At 42.0% G+C, this 20,443-nt stretch overlaps 1 protein-coding gene across 1 annotated transcript; it reads left to right on the top strand.

Annotated features, from left to right (window-relative positions):
- Positions 1–498: 498 nt before the first annotated feature.
- LOC144497247 (uncharacterized) lies at positions 499–16,186 on the top strand. The gene is made up of 7 exons (XM_078218261.1): positions 499–1,080; positions 2,328–2,514; positions 8,295–8,398; positions 10,574–10,727; positions 13,265–13,482; positions 15,214–15,385; positions 15,496–16,186. Exons 1-7 carry the CDS (start codon positions 883–885, stop codon positions 15,675–15,677), a joined length of 1,215 nt encoding a protein of 404 aa, XP_078074387.1. The 5' UTR covers positions 499–882; the 3' UTR covers positions 15,678–16,186.
- Positions 16,187–20,443: the final 4,257 nt, after the last annotated feature.

The following is a 20,443-nucleotide window of genomic DNA, read 5'->3' as shown; positions in this document are numbered from 1 at the left end:
TACCCCAGTCCAACGCCGGCATCTCCACGTCAGGGGGATTAACAGGGTAAATATGTGGGGTTAAGGGGATAAGGCCTGGGTAGGATTGTTGGCAGTACTGGCCTGATGAGCTGAATGGCTTCCTTCTGCACTGTAGGGATTCTATGATTCTATCTTATTAAATGGCAAAGCAACTTCAAGGGCCTAATTCATATATTGATTGAGGCTATTTGCTATGCTGAATTATGTGTACCCTGGTTTGGACAAGATGCCATGTGAACCTGTCATCTTTAGCTGTCAGAATGAAGACTGAACAAAATGTATGAGTCAGTCAGATTGCTGAAGTGAAAATTGGCCAATACCCAGAAATATTACAAACATCAAGAACCAGAATTATGTCAAATAGTGCAATTAAAAGAACAGGTGGGGCCTAAGTTTCAAAGCAGTTATCAGGAACATTTGAAATAAAAGAAGTTCAAAATTGTTGGTATTAATGCCTAAACACATCCCCCGTTTCTTGGACTTGTAGAAGGTCAACAGCTGAGCTTCAAACAGTATAGCTTTGTTCTTGAGCAGTGGAATTTAAGGAGTGAGATGTATTTATCAAGTTGCGCAGGCTCAGCTGCATACGCTGTTAAAAAACTAATTTGATATTTTACTTGCACAGAATTTTGATAAATTGCTTCTTCTTTTGCTGATCAGAATCAAGACAGCTGCTACATTCAACAAATTGGATATCAATCCTTCAAGAGCATCAGAAAATACAACCACTTTCAAGGTTACCATTGAGCCAAAGCTGATAAAGCCAAAATTATAACGATAAGAAAACTGGACAAATCCGTGTTTTTACAAAACCGGCTGATCATTCTAACTAGGGATTTGAAAAGACAGACAGACAAGAACATGGGTTCCGCTCTCCTTTTCTATACATTTGCCTGCTTTTTGTATGTTGCCTCATTGGGAACCTTAGTGACACATTCAACCCAATGTCCGCTAGAACTGAATGAACCCATTAGCAAAAATATATCTGTTCTGAACCTCAGTGGCCTCAGACTCAGAAGAAGCTATTATGACTGCCTGAGGGACTACAACCAATTACAGGTGAGGAGTTGGAGTTTCTTCATCTTAAATTAATAGTTCATTATAAACTTATTGAAGAAAAGATCTTAGTTTCTTTAAAGCAAATTATTTTAAGTAGGCGTACTTCTTTTGTAAGTTCACAATTGTGGAAATTAAGTGACGTTGGAAGTGAATCTTCTGTATTTAGATTGCTAACGTACTGCATAAATTTTTTATCAAAGTTAAGGCAGTAGGTGTTTTCTTGCTACGAATAATCGGAATAACTTTAGGCAGTTTTTCAATCAAAATAGCAGTGGTTGAATTATTATTTGGAGAGGCAGAGTAACAATGAATGTGTTAATATATACTGTCAAAATGCTGGGTTCAGAATATGATCAGAAATATTCCAAGAACAAAATGTGTTGTTTGTTTTTGGGAATCTGACTGTATTCAGAAGTTTACACCTCAGCTACTTTTTCTGTTCAAAATGAAAGAAAGTGCCAATTTAACATAAAATCCAATATACGTCTTTTTTTTAATTCCCAGAGGATATAATTGCACTTTGCAATGGCGGTATATAAACACTGATTATATTCATGTTAAATTATATTTCTCATTATTTTAATAGATGCATTAACCCATTTAGAATAAATAGGACAATACCCCTACCAAAAGAAGGGACTAAAGAAAGAATTTCATGCAAAGGTATCTGTACATAATTTGTCATCAAATGGATTTTCCCAGATGATAAAAAATGAGGTTAAATTTGAGCAAAATGTTTAGGTCAGGCTTATTTGTAAATGGCATATTTAAGTTAGAAAGTGAACATTTATGAGAATATTACCTATGCATTAAGTTTTACAAGCCTGACAATGACTACAGATCAACATGAGATACAAGTGTACATTTTAAAATTGTTCTGGGATGAGGCTCTGTTTGCTGAGAGCACATATCAGAATTTCTAGGGGCAGAAGTCAACTCACATGATAGGAAGAAAAGTTTGCAGGCATTGCGTTTGCTCACGGGCTCTTCAAGTGACCTCTAATCTATTCGATACATAGTTTTGAGCAGATTTATTAATGATAAATGACTGCAACAACATTATGCCTGGCTGTTCACCATGACAATCAGAAACAAAATAGTAACCCACACTGTGACTGGAAAGTGAAAGTTATTAACAATTCTCCTGAGAAAATACTATAGAGATCAGATATGGAATTATCTTGATCAGGCTTCTATTTAACATCAAATAAATTTGGTTAATCTGCATCTTCCGTGTTTGCTTCCAGGTGCTATTCCTGAATAGTTCTAATTTGGAGGTTGTAGAGGACACAACATTTACAAACATATCCTGTCTTAGGCAACTCTATCTACATGACAACAGGTTAACGGATTTTCCTTCCAAACCAATGGCTCTGCTAACTTCGCTTCAAGTCCTAGTTATCAGCAACAATTACATCAAGGAAATTAAATCAGGTATGTCCATTTACCCATCTACATTGATAAATCGTTTATTTTTGACACAAGTGACACCTGACTTGATCACAAATTTTCCCCTCAGCGAAGACCACCAAAAATCAATTGATTGATCATGGAATGTTACTAGGATATACATTTGTTGCCCACCCGTTGAACTGAGTGGCTTACAAGACTCTTACAGTGGGCATTTGTCAAGTGCAGTTGTGGTTCGGGAGTCACAAATAGGCAACACTAGATTTTGTAATTTAATTCGAACTCCACCAGCTGCTATGGTGGGATTTAAACCCATGTCCCCAAATGTATTAGCTTGGGCCTATGGATTACTAACCAAGTGGCATTACCACTACACCACAGTCTCCCACTAATGGCTCCATCATAATCAAAAAACGGATTAAAATATAATTAGTTTAAACAACATGGAAAAGTTTCAATGTGAAAAAGTAAATTTTATGGTATTTTAATTCCACCAAATTAATATTTCTTTGGCTGTTGAGTGGAAGTTTACTTGTTACAAAAGAAAGAACTTGCATTTATGCAGTCTCCTTTATGGCTTTAGAACGTCCCAAAGTGATTTAAAGCCAATTACGTACTTTTCCAAGTTGTAATAAAAGAAAAACCATATCAATAAATCTGCAGTAGACGCAAGTATTTATAAAACATATAATTTTAGACAGACCTAACAAAATTACAGTTACATGCTTACATATTCCAAGACAATTGGTTCTCAGATTCTGAGAAAGATACAAGTTGAATCAGAACATTTCATCTGAAATTTGTTCATTGAGGTCAGACTGAATTCTGTTTGACCTACATCCTTAAGAAATATTACTGCACCTTGTAGGGTTGCTCAGATACAGCATTTTTGAGACTTTGTGGTTTTAAATGACAAACTGCAGCACTTGGCAAAAAATATGCTGCACACAATAAGAAATGTGATAGATTTGTGATTGGATGTCACACTCTGACAGTTCAATCGCCCAGGAAGTGATTCGTGTGAATTGACTGGAGTTATAAGGATGGCTGGTGAGTGACTTTCTTTGTCATACATCATTCTAATAACGTTCTGGATATATATCCAATATTTCAACCATATGATGCTCATTAATTTGTGGTATACTAAAATAAATGTATCTTCTTAAATGTTTATGTTTTGATTAGGCAAGCTTTGTGCCTATCCAAGTGATGCAGGTCAGTGCTTTAGAATGGAACATCTCTGCCACTGACATGGGGAAAGGTTGAAGACAAACACCAGCACAGGCACAATGGGATGGGGCTTTCTTTGGTTAAACTGTTATTGTTCAACTGTTCTCCACCAACAACAGGGATGAGGCATCAGGAATTTCTGGCAGTGGTATGGGCCACCAGAGTATGGACACACATGGCAATATTTACATAATTTGGAAATGCCGGCGTTGGACTGGGGTAAACACAGTAAGGAGTTTAACAACACCAGGTTAAAGTCCAACAGGTTTATTTGGTAGCAAATGCCACTAGCTTTCGGAGCGCTGCTCCTTCATCAAATGGAGTGGCTACTGACGAAGGAGCAGCGCTCCGAAAGCTAGTGGCGTTTGCTACCAAATAAACCTGTTGGACTTTAACCTGGTGTTGTTAAACTTCTTACAATATTTACATACACATACATGCATACGAATTAGGAACAGGGGTAGGCCATTTGGCCCCTCAAGCCTGCTCTGCCACTTGATTGTGGCCTTAACTCCACTTTCCTTCCTAACCCGTACCTTTTGACATCCTTGTCAATAAAGAATCTATCAACATCGGCCTTAAAAATATTCATTGACCCTACCTCCACCACAATAGACTAATAGAGATCCACAGACTCACGACCCTCTGAGAGAAAAACATTCCCCCCATCTCCATCTTAAAGGCAAGACCCCTTATTTTTAAATTGTGTCCCCCTATTCTAGTCTGTCTCACAAGGGGATATATCCTCTCAACATCCACCTGCCAAGTCCCCTCAAGATCTTACAAGATTCAATAAGACCACCTCTCATTCTTCTATACTTCAATGGATACAGGCCTATCCTGTCCAACCTTTCCTCATAGGTTAACCCCCTCATTCCAGGAATCAGTCCAGTGAACCTCCCTATGGTTCCTGTGGAGCACACACACAGACCAGTTTCTATCCTGTAAATTCTATGTAACCAAGGAATACAAGGTAAGTTTTTGCAACCTGTCCTTGTAAGTTAATCCTTTCAGCCCCAGTATCATTCTGGTGAATCTATGCTGCGCCCCCTCCAAGGTCAATATATCCTTGCTACACCACAGTGCCCAGAACTGAACACAATCTGTCCAAGACTCTGTATAACAAAAGCAGAACATCTTCCCCTTTGTATTCCAGTCCCCTCAAGATGAAGACTAATAGTCTTTATGATTGCTTTTTGTGCCTGTCCAGTTACTTTTAGAGATTTATGTATTGGGGACACCCAAATCTCTTTGTTCCGCTGCCTCTTACCAGCCTCTTACCATTTAGAAAATACTTTGTCTTGTCTTTCTTGGGTCCAGAGTAGATGGCCACATACTACTCAACATTGAATTCCATTTTTGTCAGAGGTTTGCCCACTTGTTTAATCCGTGTATCTCCTTTATACCCACCGCATCACCTGAAGAATTCACCGCATTCATGAATCAATATCACGAAAATTGATCATTATCATTTAGATTATTTGATCATTGTCACTTTGTCCTGTGCAAGCTTGCTTGCCAGAATTTTACAGTATCCCCAGGTGGGGTTAGGGCGGGGACTGTAAATTGCATGGAACGGATTCCCTCCAGAACCCTGCCCACCCTAACCCAGACACAATTTCACAGTAGGGAGGACAGGGCCTTGGACGGAAGGCCTGCCTATGCCCCTATTAAGGCCCTTAAGTGGCACTTAACGGCCACTTAAGGGCATTTTTCTGCCAGCCTCAATTATTAGATTGGCAGGCACCAGTTAGATCAGGATGCTAAATAGACCTCAGGTGAGAAGGTCCCTTCAGATTTGGGGCGCCCTCTCCTCAAAGATCTGGGATCAGATTGGCTGACAGCTCTCCAAGGCCCAAGGCCTCAAAAGGAGCTATTGAAATGCAAGTCTTTCTTTCTTCACCAACTTGGTGTCATTTTCAAACTTTGATATATAACCCTCTGCATTCCTCTTTTGGGTCAATGATAATTATGGTGAAACACTGGAGCTTCACAATGGATGCCATGGGAACACTATCTGTCTCACCCTGCCAATTCAGTACACACCTTTGCCCCCTACCTCCCATCCAATTGCCAACCCATGCTTACCAGCACTCCCTGCGTCTGTACTGAAATGCCTGTCCAGCTTATGTGCTCAATTTTCAGAAGTAGGGCTTTGAACATTGACATTTTCCTCACTGGATTTTCAAGACAAGTGTTAACAGCAGCTCCACTGATTACAAGAATCGGATGTAATAACCCCCATTCTGATGCTGCATCGATAATTAAGCTGGTTGTAAAATTACCTACGCAAATCATAATCTGCAAGGGGTGGTGGGTGAGCTGGAAAAAAGAGCAAAGATGGGTGATAAGAAAAGAAAACTTGAATCAAAGTAGAACAGATAAACATAGAAACATAGAAAACTACAGCACAAAACAGGCCCTTCGGCCCCACAAGTTGTGCCGAACATATCCCTACCTTTTAGGCCTACCTATAACCCTCCATCCTATTAAGTCCTATGTACTCATCCAGGAGTCTCTTAAAAGACCCTATTGAGTTTGCCTCCACCACCACTGACGGCAGCCGATTCCACTCACCCACCACCCTCTGTGTGAAAAACTTCCCCCTAACATTTCCCCTGTACCTACACCCCAACACCTTAAACCTGTGTCCTCTCGTAGCAGCCATTTCCACCCTGGGAAAAAGTCTCTGAGAGTCCACCCGATCTATGCCTCTCAACATCTTATATACCTCTATTAGGTCTCCTCTCATCCTACGTCTCTCCAAGGAGAAAAGACCGAGCTCCCTCAGCCTATCCTCATAAGGCATGCCACTCAATCCAGGCAACATCCTTGTAAATCGCCTCTGCACCCTTTCAATCTTTTCCACATCCTTCCTGTAATGAGGCGACCAGAACTGAGCACAGTACTCCAAGTGGGGTCTGACGAGGGTCTTATATAGCTGCATCATTATCCCTGGACTCCTAAACTCAATCCCTCGATTGATAAAGGCCAGCACACCATACGCCTTCTTAACCACCTCCTCCACCTGCGGGGCCGATTTTAGAGTCCTACGGACCCGGACACCAAGGTCCTTCTGATTCTCCACAGTACTAAGAGTCTTTCCCTTTATATTGTACTCCTTCATCCCATTTGATCTGCCAAAATGGACCACTACGCATTTATCTGGGTTGAAGTCCATCTGCCACTTCTCCGCCCAGTCTTGCATCCTATCTATGTCCCTCTGTAACTTCTGACATCCCTCCAGACTATCCACAACCCCACCAACCTTCGTGTCGTCGGCAAACTTACCAACCCATCCCTCCACTTCCTCATCCAGGTCATTTATGAAAATGACAAACAGCAAGGGTCCCAGAACAGATCCCTAGGGCACACCACTGGTGACCGACCTCCATTTAGAAAAAGACCCATCTATACACACTCTCTGCCTGCTTTGGGCAAGCCAGTTCTGGATCCACAGGGCAACAGCCCCTTGGATCCCATGCCCTCTCACTTTTTCTAGAAGCCTTGCAAGGGGGACCTTATCGAACGCCTTGCTAAAATCCATATAAACCACATCTACCGCTTTCCCTTCGTACATCCCATCCGGACCCGGCGACTTATCTATCTTGATGCCATTCAAAGATTCCAGCACAACCTCTTTGTTAAAGTCCACATACTCAATCTTTTCAGTCCACCGCAAGCCCACAGTACATCCACCCAGGTCCTTCTCCTCTGTGAAAACCGAGGCAAAATACTCATTAAGCACCTCTGCCTTAGGGTTTTCCTTAATTCTACTTGCCAAGGCCTTCTCGTGACCCCTTCTGGCTCTCCTAATTTCCTGCTTTAGTCCCTTCTTTCAAGCCGTATACTCATCTAGATTCCTATCTTCACCAAGCTCTCTGAACCTTTTGTACGCTTTCCTTTTCTTCTCGACTAGGTCCCGCACAGCTTTCGTGCACCACGGTTCCTTTAACCTACCAACTCTTCCCTGTCTGCTCGGAACATTGTCCTGTAGAACCCTAGACAGACATTCCTTGAAAAACTGCCACCTCTCTTCAGTAGATTTCCCCAAGAATACCTCCTTCCAATTTACTCCTCTAATTTGCTGCATAAAGTGTTTAATTAAGTCATTAATGCTTACTTTCAAGGGGAAATTGGATAGATATTTGACAGGGAATCATGTGCAGGGTCATAGGGAATGGGTGGGGGATAGTGAAACTGCAAGCAAAATACCACAGATCCTGGAAGTGTGAAATAATAGCGATGCATGAATTACTTCAATTTCCAAACTATTTTGGTTGCTGCCTCAGCACCAGGGGCCCCGGGTTCAATTCTGGCCTAGGGTCACTATCTGTGTGGGGTTTGTACGTTCTCCCCGTGTCTGCGTGGGTTTCCTCCCGGTGCTCCGGTTTCCTCCCACAATCCAAAGATGTGCAGGTTAGGTGGACTGGCCATGGTAAATTTTCATCAGTACTAGCTGGGAATCAGAATCATATTGTTTTTATGGTGGGTGGATAATTTGTTCTGTTAGATTATCTATCCTGATGTAATTCAAAATGTGTCACATTGATATAAGGTTTGTTTTTGATTAGGTGCTTTTGAGAATTTGCAGGAGCTCAGGGAGCTATACTTGGGGCCCCAAGCACAGTTTCAAGACTTTCAATATCAAGCACTAATCCCGCTGAGAAAGATTAAGGTAAGAATAAGCCTCAGGTGGGCCTCCTGCTCCCATCTCTGGGAAAGAGAATGTCCCTCTTGTCCTCCACAGCCTGGAGGAGAGTCTCCAGGGAGCCATCAGTGAACCATGAGGCCAGTGCCTGCTGCTTTCTGGGGGCCATCTTGGTGTCCTGGACTCCTGGTGTGATGAATTACTTGCTGTCTGTCTTTTAAATATGGTGCCTGGACATGTTGGTGGGGTGTGTGACTTCCTACTCGCCCTGCCATGCAAAGCGACATAATCCTCCCAGCAGCATAATTAATTAGGTGCGTGATGCACAATTCAACATGTTCACCCACTCTGCTCACCAGCAGAAATCCTCCCGACTTCCCACTTCTGCCGGACCGAGGTCCAGCGCAGCCGTTAACTCTGTTTCTCTCTCCATTGATGCCACTGGAAGTGCCGAGTATTTTCAATAACTTCTGCTTTTATTATAATATATCTTTGCTGAGAATTGGTACTGGCACAAAAGTGTAGTTGTATTGTAGATTTTAAGGACAACTGTTTTAAAGGTGTATTTTTATCTTAAATCTTTAAATTGAGTTTAAAAGCCCCTTTCAAAAGTAAAGTATGGACAGATATATTGGCGCTTTCTATATTTGTTCAGACCTCGCCAGATTCTGTTATCTCCAGAATTGTTAAAATGCAAGACTCCTCCAGGCCTGTCCATTGAATCTTCTAAAGGTGTGAAGACTCTTTAGCTTCTGTGAGAAGAGGAGACAGGAAAGGACTTCAAAGGACTTCAATATGATTAACTTCCTTCCCTGATGGAGTAATGGCTCATCTTGAAATTAGCATGACAGCCATTTTGCACTGGGTCTGAAAAAGAAAGAGTCATGTGTGCAGGAAGAACTCTTGAGAGACATAATCAAAGAGGGTTCTGAGCCGAGGGGGAACAAAGAGGAAGGTATCCGGAAGTCAAGTGTTATACTGATGAGAAAACTCTTGGCAATCTTCAAGTGTTGTCAATGTTGAGTTAATGAGGAACAAGAAACCTTCTCCCTCTCCCAAAACCTGCTTGACCTGTTGAGTCCACCTGATTGTTATCCCACTGCCTGCCAGAGCTATTTAACCTTTTTCTCTCAGCAAAGGAGCTCAATACTGCAAAGTATTTTCTGCCAAAATGTTTCACTTTCCTGACTTGGACCGAGTCTGACTCAATATTGGGTCTGAGCCAGTTCATGTGTTAATGAGGAAGCCAAAGAACTTTTAACAATAGAAGTAGGTCATTAGCCCGATCTATCAGAACAGAAAGAGGTTCAGGCATAAACAGCAATTGTTTCTGTAGGGTCCAAAGGCAGGAATTTGGTGGGGTGGGTGGGTGGGGAGATGTGGCAGTGGCATGGTATCCAGGTGTCAGAAGTGAAGGTGTCACTTGTGATGGTGGCATTCTTTCCAGTGGAGGTGCTGGTCCGCTTCACCACACCAAGTAAACCCACTGTGTTACTCCTTTGCAATTAATTTGGCTCACACTCTAAAAATTGGCAGTGCAGGTCCAGATGAAGCATTTCTGTTATGCAGGTCAGATTGACTGCAAACATCCTACTTGGACTCTGATAAAAGTCTCCAAGGTCTCTGGAAGTTTACATTCATGATCAGCACAACAAATGAGAAAGTGCTGTAAATATCTGACAAATCGGATGTGCTAAAGTCAGGTCATTTTTATTCATCAGCAGCCAAGGGTGGCACAGTGGTTAACACTGCTGCCTCACAGTGCCAGGGACCTGGGTTCGATTTCCGGCTTGGTCATTATCTGTGCGAAATCTGCGCATTCTCCCCATCTGCGTGAGTTTCCTCCGGGTGCTCTGGTTTCCTCCCACAGTCTGAAAGACGTGCTGGTAAGGTGCATTGGCCATGCTAAATTCCTCCTCAGTGTACCTGAATAGATGCTGGAGTGTGACGTTTAGGGGATTTTCACAGTGGCTTCATAGCAGTGTTAATGTAAGCCTACTTGTGACACTAATAAATAAAAACTTTGTAAAAAAAGCAAACACAGTTGCAGTCCTGACACATAGAAAACTTATGCAGGAAAGCAGCGAGATTAATACTCTGGAATTTCCTTTGATAAGCTGGGGCCGAATAGTGTGGATGTTAATGTCTCCATTTATAAAGAGCATGAAAAGAGACTGACTAAAGTTAAATTATTTCCTTCAGGTGCTGATTCTCAGAGGCCTCAACCTCACATTTGTACCAGTCATTAATCAAATGCAGTTGCTTCAGGACCTGGACTTATCCAATAATAAGATCAGCAGAATATTATCGCAGTACTTTTATAAATTGACCAAGCTACAGACGCTACGATTGTCAGGTAAAAGTGTACACTAACCAGTCTCTCTATTGAATGTTAAGAGTTTATTTCTCCTTAGATTATTCAGGAGTTGTTTTAGTGCTCCTAATTTACTTGCAATTCATTGAAATTACATGATTGCATTTTTTTCCAAAAGGGAAGAGAAATATTTTATCACATAATCTGTTTATAGATTGTCAAATATATAGAAAAAATAGAAATAAAAACACATGTTGGAAATACACAGCCAACATATTATGTGAAAAATCAGATTCAGGTTTTTATTAGATTTAAGAACAGAAAACTATAAGGAAATCATTTTGACAGAATCATCCTTCCAGAGCTGATGTTTCCCCTTGAAAGTCAATGCAACAATTGGCTGTGTCTGTTCTATTTCCTTTACCTCTGTGCTTAACCATCTCCAACCCTTGTTCACACTTCCTACTCCACCGATCCTTGTATTAATCGGATCATCATGTTTGATTTTTGATTTGATTTATTATTGTCACGTGTTGGGATACAGTGAAAAGTATTGTTTCTTGGCGCTATACAAAGCATACCGTTCATAGAGACCATAGAGGAGAAGGAAAGGAGAGAGTACAGAATGTAGTGTTACAGTCACAGCTAGGGTGTAGAGAAAGATCAACTTAATATAAAGTAGGTCCAATCAAAAGTCTGATGTGCCATCTATAACATGATCCCACTACTACATCTCCCCTCACCCTTCTATGCTCAGGGAGACTGCTTCCTCTCCATTACCACTCTTCAGTCTTCCACCATCTCTACTTCGAGCAACTCTTCCCCTTAGACTTGTCAATACAGCTGCAACAGGAATAACATATCCATTTACCTCTTGCCTCAGTACTGTGCCTTTAGACAGCAATTTGCACGTAGGATGGGATTTTAACTATTACCACCTGGTGAGAAGCGGATGACAGCAAGTCGGCCACCTCATTAACTCTCTAGTGGATTTCCCTTTCCTTTGATTTCTCCAACAATTCCCACTCTGACTTCTACACTAATTCAACTATTCTCAACCCATCAGAAACAGCAGGGATTAACATTAGAAATCCATGGGTTGGGTGCACAATTGCACAACTGGGAATAATGAAGTAGAAAATTTCTCCAAATATCTTATGTCACCCAAACCTCAGCAGCCTCCGTCAGCTGGTGCATTCACCATGGGAACAACACTATCGATCAGAGACCACTGGCCAACCAATCATCCCCCTTTTTTATAGAGTATAATACCCCTGATGTTGGTGTTTTTGTGATTGTCCTGAGTGAAAGACAAAAAGCCTTTGACAGAATGTCTTTTTTCAACACTACTCATTCTTTATACTACCAAACAATTAATCTTAATAATTTCCTGCTTTCTTTTAAGTCGGCTTCAAGTAATTAATTCCAATAACATCCTCTCTGAGGCAATATTCAATGCCAATTTCGGCTTCTCTACCTTTTTCCCATTCTGCTAAAACATTTGGTCATCTTCTGGTTTTCAATTTTGAAAAGTTCTGCTCAGACAGAACTCTCAACAAACAGATCCTGAACTACTGACTAACTGAATGTGTATTTCCAGCATTTGTTATTGTTTATTTCTTTTATTTGCAATGGTTTACAGTTCTGACTAATTTTGATGTGGAGATGCCAGCATTGGACTGGGGTGGGCATAATAAGAAGTCTCACAACACCAGGTTAAAGTCCAACAGGTTTATTTGGTATCACAAGCTTTCGGAGAGCTGCTCCGGTGTAGACCCGACTCACCTGATGAAGGAGCATCATGAGGGAATGTATTTTTTGGTTCATTTCAACTAACATTTACTTTGGGGTTACTTTCGTGAACAGATTTGGTGTCAAATTGTACCTGGTAACACTCCACGGGATGCTTCACCACATTAAAGGTGCTATTTAAATTGAAGTTGTTGTTGTGAAATGCAAATGAGAATCTATGGCACAGACAGATTCTGACTGAGCTGTCATTTGTTTTGCTCAATTTTCTTTTAGCACAATCAGTTTGCTTTTTCTTTTGTTAAATAAACAGGTGAAGAAGTTCAGACAACTCATCTGACACCAGATTAAGTAGGCATTAGACCGTACAGTAAAATGTAAGGGCACAAAACTAGACCCTTATATAGAGTTCCACACAGCAATCACTACAATGAGAATTATATAGAAGATGTCACCTTTTGTTTCTCTGTCTGATGAGCCTTTATATTAAGTGACTGATCACCCTGGTTACAAAATCACTCCTACAGTGTTTGCTAATATATTAACCAACTGTATATGCAAATTGTTTACTTAATTATATTATATTACTCCATTCATTTGATTGTCTTTTTGCAAACAAGATATGACAATATTCATAGTTAACTATAATATAAAGTAAACCTGCGTCAAATGTCACTGTCACAGTTTAACACTTGGACCTTTATGGAACAATTGGCTCTCTCTGTTCTATTTCCTTTACGTCTGTGCTTAATCATCTTTATAGAATTCCTTCATCTAAATTTTGATTATTTTATGTTTATTCACTTCAAAACTGTGAATTGTTTTTGCAGGGTCAGGAATTGCGTTTATAAGCAAATCAGCTTTCAACTCTCAGAAGAATCTGAGGCTGCTGGACTTGTCCAGGAATGAGCTTGTCACCCTTTCCAAAGAAACACTCAATCCCATTGTTCAGTCAGTAGGTGGCGCTGTGAGCATCAAACTGGCCCAAAACCCATTTCACTGTGATGCCAGCATGTGCTCAATGAAGAAATGGTTGGACACTGTGAAGGTACAAGTCTCAAATTAATAGCAGAACATTTACATTTCATTTATAAGGGACTATTGAAATTGAAGTCGACTTTTTCAAAAATAAAACACTAAGGGCTGTCTTGAAGGTTTTGCATATTAAAAAGGTCCACCACAGCCGGTTGGTTCCTGACCTCATTACAGCCTTGGTTCAAACATGGACAAAAGAGCTGAACTCAAGAGCGGAGAGTGACTGCCCTGGATACCAAGGCACCATTTCCTCCAGTGTGACACCAAGGAACTCTGGCAAAAGTGAAGTCAAAGAGAATCAGGGGGGAGAACTCCACTGGTTGGAGTCATGTATGGCACAAAGGGAGATGGGCTGTAGTTGTTGGGAGGCCAATCATCTCTGATCCAGGACATCACTACAGGAATTCCTCAGGGTGGTGTTCTCAATCCAACTATCTCCAGCTGCTTCATCAATGACTTTCCTGCCATCATGTCAGAAGTGGGGATGTTCGCTGATGAATACACAATGTTCAGCATCATTCACAACTCCTCAGGAAGCAATCTTTGTCAATGTGCAGGAAAACCTGGACAACATTCAGGCTTGGGCTAATAATTGGCAAGTAACATTTATGCCATACAAGTGCCAGGCAACGACCATCACTAACAAGAGCGTGGTACAGTGGTTAGTACTGCTGCCTCACAGCACCAGGGACCCAGGTTCAATTCAAGCCTCAGGTCACTGTCAGTGTGGAGTTTGCATATTCTCCCCATGTCTCTGTGTGCTTCCTCCAGATGCTCCGGTTTCCTCCCACAGTCCAAAGGTGTGTGAGTTAGGTTGATTGGCTATGCTAAATTGACCCTAGTGTCAGGGGGATTTGCAGAGTAAATGTGTGGGGTTATGGGAATAGGGCCTGTGTGGGATTGTGGTCAGACAGACTCGATGGGCCAAATGGCCTCCGTCTGTACTGTAGGGATTCTGTGAGAGAATCTAACCATCACCCATTCACACTCAATGGCATTACCATTGTTGAATCCTCCACTATCAACATTCTGGCAGCAACCCTTGACCAAAAATTGAACTGGACTAGCCACATAAATATTGTGGCTACCAGAGCAGGTCAGAGGCTAGGAATCTTGTGGCATAACTTACCTCCTGACTCCCCAAAGCCTGTCCACCATCTACAAGACACACGTCAGGGGTGTGATGGAATACCCACTTACCTGGATGAGTGCAGCCTCAGCACACAAGAAGTTCAACACCATCCAGGACAAAACCACTGGATCAAAATCATAGATCTCACTCCCTAATAGCACTGTGGACTGCAGTGGGTCAAGAAGGTGGCTCACCATCACCTTCTCAAGGGTAATTAGGGATAAGCAACAGATGTTGGTGTTGCTAGCGACACCCACATCCTGTGAAAGAATAAGAGAAAATGTATAATGTTCGATTCCTCCCCCTTGTCAATTGCACACTCCTCCCGCGAAAGTACAAACATTCCAGCCAACATTCCAGCCTGCGTGACTAGGTATTACTCAGTCTAGGCCATGAGGAATCTCCCCCTCAATCTTTGGTCATGTGTCTCATACAGCATCATGTGGTGGTACTGTTTATCCACTCCCACCCAATGAACCCTGATCACCCTAATACTACATAATCTACAACTATTCCCTTGGTAAGGTGTTATGAAATGTATGCTAACAAATGTACACCATGTATATTCCAGATTCCATTCAGGCTATAATATTGGGATCTTGTTCTTCACAGTTGCAGGTACAGCTGGATATGTTGTGTAACAGTCCCAACAGCCTCAGAGGATTCTGGATGAGCCAACTTTCAGTTTCTCTTTTTAACTGCTCGAAAGAGTCTCATTTTGCATTTTTACCAAAAGCATCTCAGGCAAATAAAACTGGTATTGTGCGTTCCTATCTGGGAAAAGGTAACATTCAACTGTTACTGTTTTATTGTGATGAACTTGTGGATTTTTACTTTATTTTCACAGCAGCTTTTTTCACTTCAGTTTGTGATGTTATTTTTGCATTTTGTCAGGAATCACTGGTATCGTAATTGTTGCTGCAGCTGCATTTTTCATTCTCATCCTCGCCGTTATATACTTATCATCGGTGAAATCAATTCAACAGTCATTTCTCATGAGACACTGTGGCTGCAACAGTGTGGAATCTGCTCAGCAAGAGAATGAAGAGCAAGACACCCACAGTTCTCTCATATAAGCAGGATGCATGCTTATTTTTAAACTTTAATTCAACGACATTTAAATGAACATGAGGAGATTCAATTCTAGCCTATTGCCGTAGAAATGAGACGCATGATCTCAGAGCCTGGTTTTTGATTCTTGGTTTACATTAATAATTCTGCCTCCAATTCAGCAACTGAAGATTTGGAAAGAAAGAAAAGGCTTGCATTTATATACCCACCTTTCCCAATTGTTGGATGCCTCAGGCATTTTACAATCAAAGTACAGGCAATGATGTAGAGTTGCGTTTGTTTTGCAGCAAATGGAACATGGGCTCATCAACTTTGTGATAATGAGATTGCAATAATTGTAGCAGCTGAATGCTGCATGTGCTCTGGAGCAACAGTTTGCAGCAGTCTTTTTAGTTTTGTTTTCTGCTAATTACTACATAACTAGTTTAGTTCCATTAGTCATACACATAAAACAAGATGTAATTTAAACATATGCTTCATAAATTGTGGAAATTAAATTGTGATGCAATAATTTAATACTTGTTTACAAATGCCTTATTTGAATATAGTTGGGTCAGCTTATATTTGAATTGATCATGCTATCTTTCCCCGAGACAAGTTTATTGAGAGATTGGAGAAGTATGCTTGGGACACACACCAAAGAGGCCCCTTCAATATTGTACACAAGACCATAAGATATAGGAGCAGAATTAGGCCATTCGGCCTATCGAGTCTGCTCCGCCATTCAATTATGGCTGACAAAGTGTCTCTTACTCCACAGTACAATTTCTACCACTTGGGCTACTTATAGAAGTGATGTCATTTAAGATTCATTAAAAAGGGGTAGATGGTGGGAGAAAGCAGCAAATGTAAACACTGATTACACACAGTAGAAAACAATTCAAAACTAATGAAATGCAGAGACTTCAAATTAGGCTGGTATGAAGGGGGGTAGAGAAATTATGCAGAGTATAAACAGCGTGTAAAATCTATAGCAGATGTCCTTCATATTTTCTGCTTCAATAATAACCAGCACTTTAACTGATTCACTGGTCATTTTCAGACATGTCACATCTTGCAAACTTGTCACGAGTGGCAAATTTTCAAAGTAAAATTGAACCACACTTTAGAATGTTGCAAAAGGACTCTCAAATCTCTGGATTTTTGAATGGTGCCTTAAATCTGCCCCTTTAGGGGAGTAAGTGGGGTCTGCATTAATGGACCAATGATTCACATACAGTCTCTGTCAAGAGGGATGCAGGACCTGGAATGACAATGTCCACAGCTGTATGCTACAGGCTTTTGCCTTTGGTTGGTCTCCACACAAGGTTAATGATGGTAGAGTCACGAAGCATGCTCTCAGTCCAGGCCTTGGTTGGATTCTGGGGTGACTTCCCTTTAAATCACTCTCTTTAAACCAAGCATCAGTTATTCTCTCCATTGGTATTGTGTCAGCACTTTAACACTGGACTGTGGGAGAGGCTTGTGGCTGCAGACCTCAATCATCACCAGACACTGCACGAACATCAAACGAGGCAATATTTTTAAGAATATGAAATCTGCCATCTTTACCTGGTCTGGCCTACAGCAATGTGGTTGGCTCGTAATTGCTCTCTGAAATGGCCTAACAGGCCATTTAGTTCAAAGACAATTAGGGATGGGCAACAAATGCTGATCTTGCCAATGATTCTCACATCATATGAAAGGATATAGAAAAAAAACTCAAGAAAAACTGTTCAATCGTTTATGAGAATGGGCAAGTCCTTTTGATTTGATTCTGTGCACAGTAAAATTTGTAGTGGAATTTTTTTTGTCCATTTCATTTATTCTACATGTCCTTCCTCTCAAGGTGACTATTTTAAAAATATCTGCTTTTATATTCTGGTATGTTTTCTAAACTTAGGCTTGCCAACTCTAGCTGGTAGATGTGGGGGTGCAATTTTTCCCAAAAGAACTAAGTGCCCAACAAACAGGAGATTTTCCTGCCTATCTTTTGGGCAAACTTAGCTGGATGAATATCCAGCGCTCTGCTTCGGAGTCTGCCAGAGGATTCATGCCAGTGGTGGGTTGGGCAGGGGGGGCATTCCTGTCCAAGAGGTTGGCATCAGCATGCTGAGCGGGCCACTGTGCATGCACTGATCTCGCGTGCACTGGCCCTCCATCCTTGGCCTCCCGATGGCTTCCCCAGCCCCCCCCCCCCCCCCCTAATCAGTGGCCGCAACACGCGCCCCCACCCAATCACTGGTCTTGATCCTCCCCCCTCTCGGATCGCCAACCCTGACCCACCCAATTGCCATCCACGATCGCCCCCTCCCTCCCCCGTCAATCACTGTGCAGAGTCCACAGTGGTTTCCCCCCACCCCCACTCGGTGCGCCCTGGTCTGGCCCCACCTCCTTCACACAGCCTGGTGGGCAGTGCCAGGGTGCCCTGCCCCCTGGGGTAGAGGGGGGGGCTTCAGTGGCCTCTGCCCCCACCAGTGAGGCCATCACCTCTGGTCCTCATTGCTAGGGACCAGCTTTAATCCCCATTGATGGGAGCCTCCCCTGCCGAGGTCGAAAACATGAGCAAGCTCGGACAATACTGACATGGGCTCGATGAGATTCAAATACTGACCATAATATTGTAAGCCTGTGTGGTGAACCATCGTTGGTTACCACTGTGGGGTTATTCTAATGTTGCTGTTGGGTTAGGGTGTTGACACTGTGGGGTTGTTATAATGTTGTTGTTGGGCTAGGGTGTTTACACTGTGGGATTAATATACCTGTGGTGGTTGCTGTTATGGCACATCCCAGTCGGGCCCCGCCTCCTGGGAGAGGTATAAGACCCTCTGCTCAGGCGGGACCCCTCCAGTCTGGAATGGTGTACTCGTGTTTAAATAGTTCCATTGTTTGTCAATAAAAGCCTTCAATTACTGAAGCCTTGTACCTCGTGCTTGATTGTCACGCATCAGCCTGGCGCTGTTTCCCAGCACGAAGCTGATTACACCATAAAAAATGGACTGCGATAGTCACGATTGGCTGGATGCCGGTCACGATTTCTGTTTCAGCACTCCCGCCAGTATTTCCCAGCCCGCTGTGCTACTCTAGCAGGCCTGGAAAAGCACACCCGTGGGCTTCCCTATCTCTGTAACCCCCTCCATCTTTACACCTCTCCTGGATCCCAGCTTTCCTCCAATTCTCATGTTTAATACTTCCACAATTACTGGTTCAGCTGCCAAACCATAAAAGCTCCGGCATTCTGTCCCTATTCCTCTCCAAGTCCTCTTTGTCGGATGAGGCACTCCTTAAAACAAACCTTTGGTCATCTATGCTAATATCTTGTGCAATTAGGTGTCAAAATGTTGCCTGGTAAAGCTCCTGGAAGCATCTTGCAAGATTTTACTATGTCAAAGACATTATATAAATGCAAGTTGTCCGAGCTCCATTTTCCGATCTGGGTCAGGGTGGTAGTCAGGATGCAGAATCCTGGATCCCTGGAATTGGAAGATTAAAAATTGCTATGCAAGTTTGTTAAATATCAAAGCAGCCAAGATCCAGAGCAGAAGCCAAAGAGTTAACTAGATGGACAGTATCATGCTTCAGGTATTACGCTCCTAATGTTATTAAAACAGTTTCAATCATTGCGCTGAGGATCAGTCAAGCTATTTTTTCTTTTGATTTAAATTTTTTTTGAATGAAAACAATAATAAACTTCACATCTCACTGTTGAAGGCAATCACTGGCAAACTAGGAGAAGCATGCATTGCAACTAAACAATCTATCATAGTTTCCCTACAGTGCAGAAGGAAGCCACTCAGCCCATCGAGTCTGCACCAACCACAATCCCACCCAGGCCCTAATCCTGTAACCCCGCATTTACTCTACTAATCCCCCTGACACTAGGGTTAATTTAGCATGGCCAAATCAGCCTAACCCACACATCTCTGGACTGTGGGAACAAACTTCTGTAACTAATTCAAATAATTACCAATTCACAAATTAAAAACATCATGAATCACAAATCCCTACAAGTCACAGCCAGAATGTTCTGATGCAGTACAACCTGTTCCTGCAGTTTGCTTGTTCAGCAGTACCTTTAATGGAGCGACCAGTGTTCTGTTATTGTTCTTTTAAATTATTATGCCCCTTCTCTGCAACAAGTGATTTATGGCTCGAAAGAAGACAAAAGAACAAAGCAGTGTTTTCAAATCCAGAGGATACAGGATCTGTTAGAAAGGAGAATTTTTCAATTTAAGCAGTCTCTTATAGCTGTGTGAGCTACTTAGATTCTGTTTACCTTAAAGAGGAGAGGTCTTTGATGTGGTCCCTTTGATATTCATCAAGTGCTTTATTTTGTTAAACTTGAAACAGTACAGTACAGGGTCAAATAGCTGAATGAAACATTAATCCAAAGAAAAACATGAGAGCAACTTGTTTAAAGTTTATTTATTAATCACAATTAGGCTTACATTAAACACTACAAAGAAGCTACTGTGAAAATCCCCTAGTTGTCACTCCTGTGCCCGTTCGGGTACACCGAGGGAGAATTTAGCATAGCCAATGCACCTAACCAGCATGTCTTTCGGACTGTGGGAGGAAATCGGCTCACCCGGAGGAAACCCACGCAGACACGGGAAGAATGTGCAGACTCCGCATAGTGACCCAAGCTGGGAATTGAACTGGGTGCCTGGCACTGTGAGGCAGCAGTGCTAACCACTGTGCCGCACTTTTGTGCACCTCCTGCAGTGTTTGTGATCTATCCAAATTCAAATTAAAGCAGAAGATATAAACAAAATCTTTGAATATCTAGTCT

Source organism: Mustelus asterias, chromosome 1, assembly GCF_964213995.1.
Source record: "Mustelus asterias chromosome 1, sMusAst1.hap1.1, whole genome shotgun sequence".
Taxonomy (NCBI): domain Eukaryota; kingdom Metazoa; phylum Chordata; class Chondrichthyes; order Carcharhiniformes; family Triakidae; genus Mustelus; species Mustelus asterias.
Note: the sequence above shows the minus strand (reverse complement) of the source record. Positions and strands in the feature narration are given on the sequence as shown.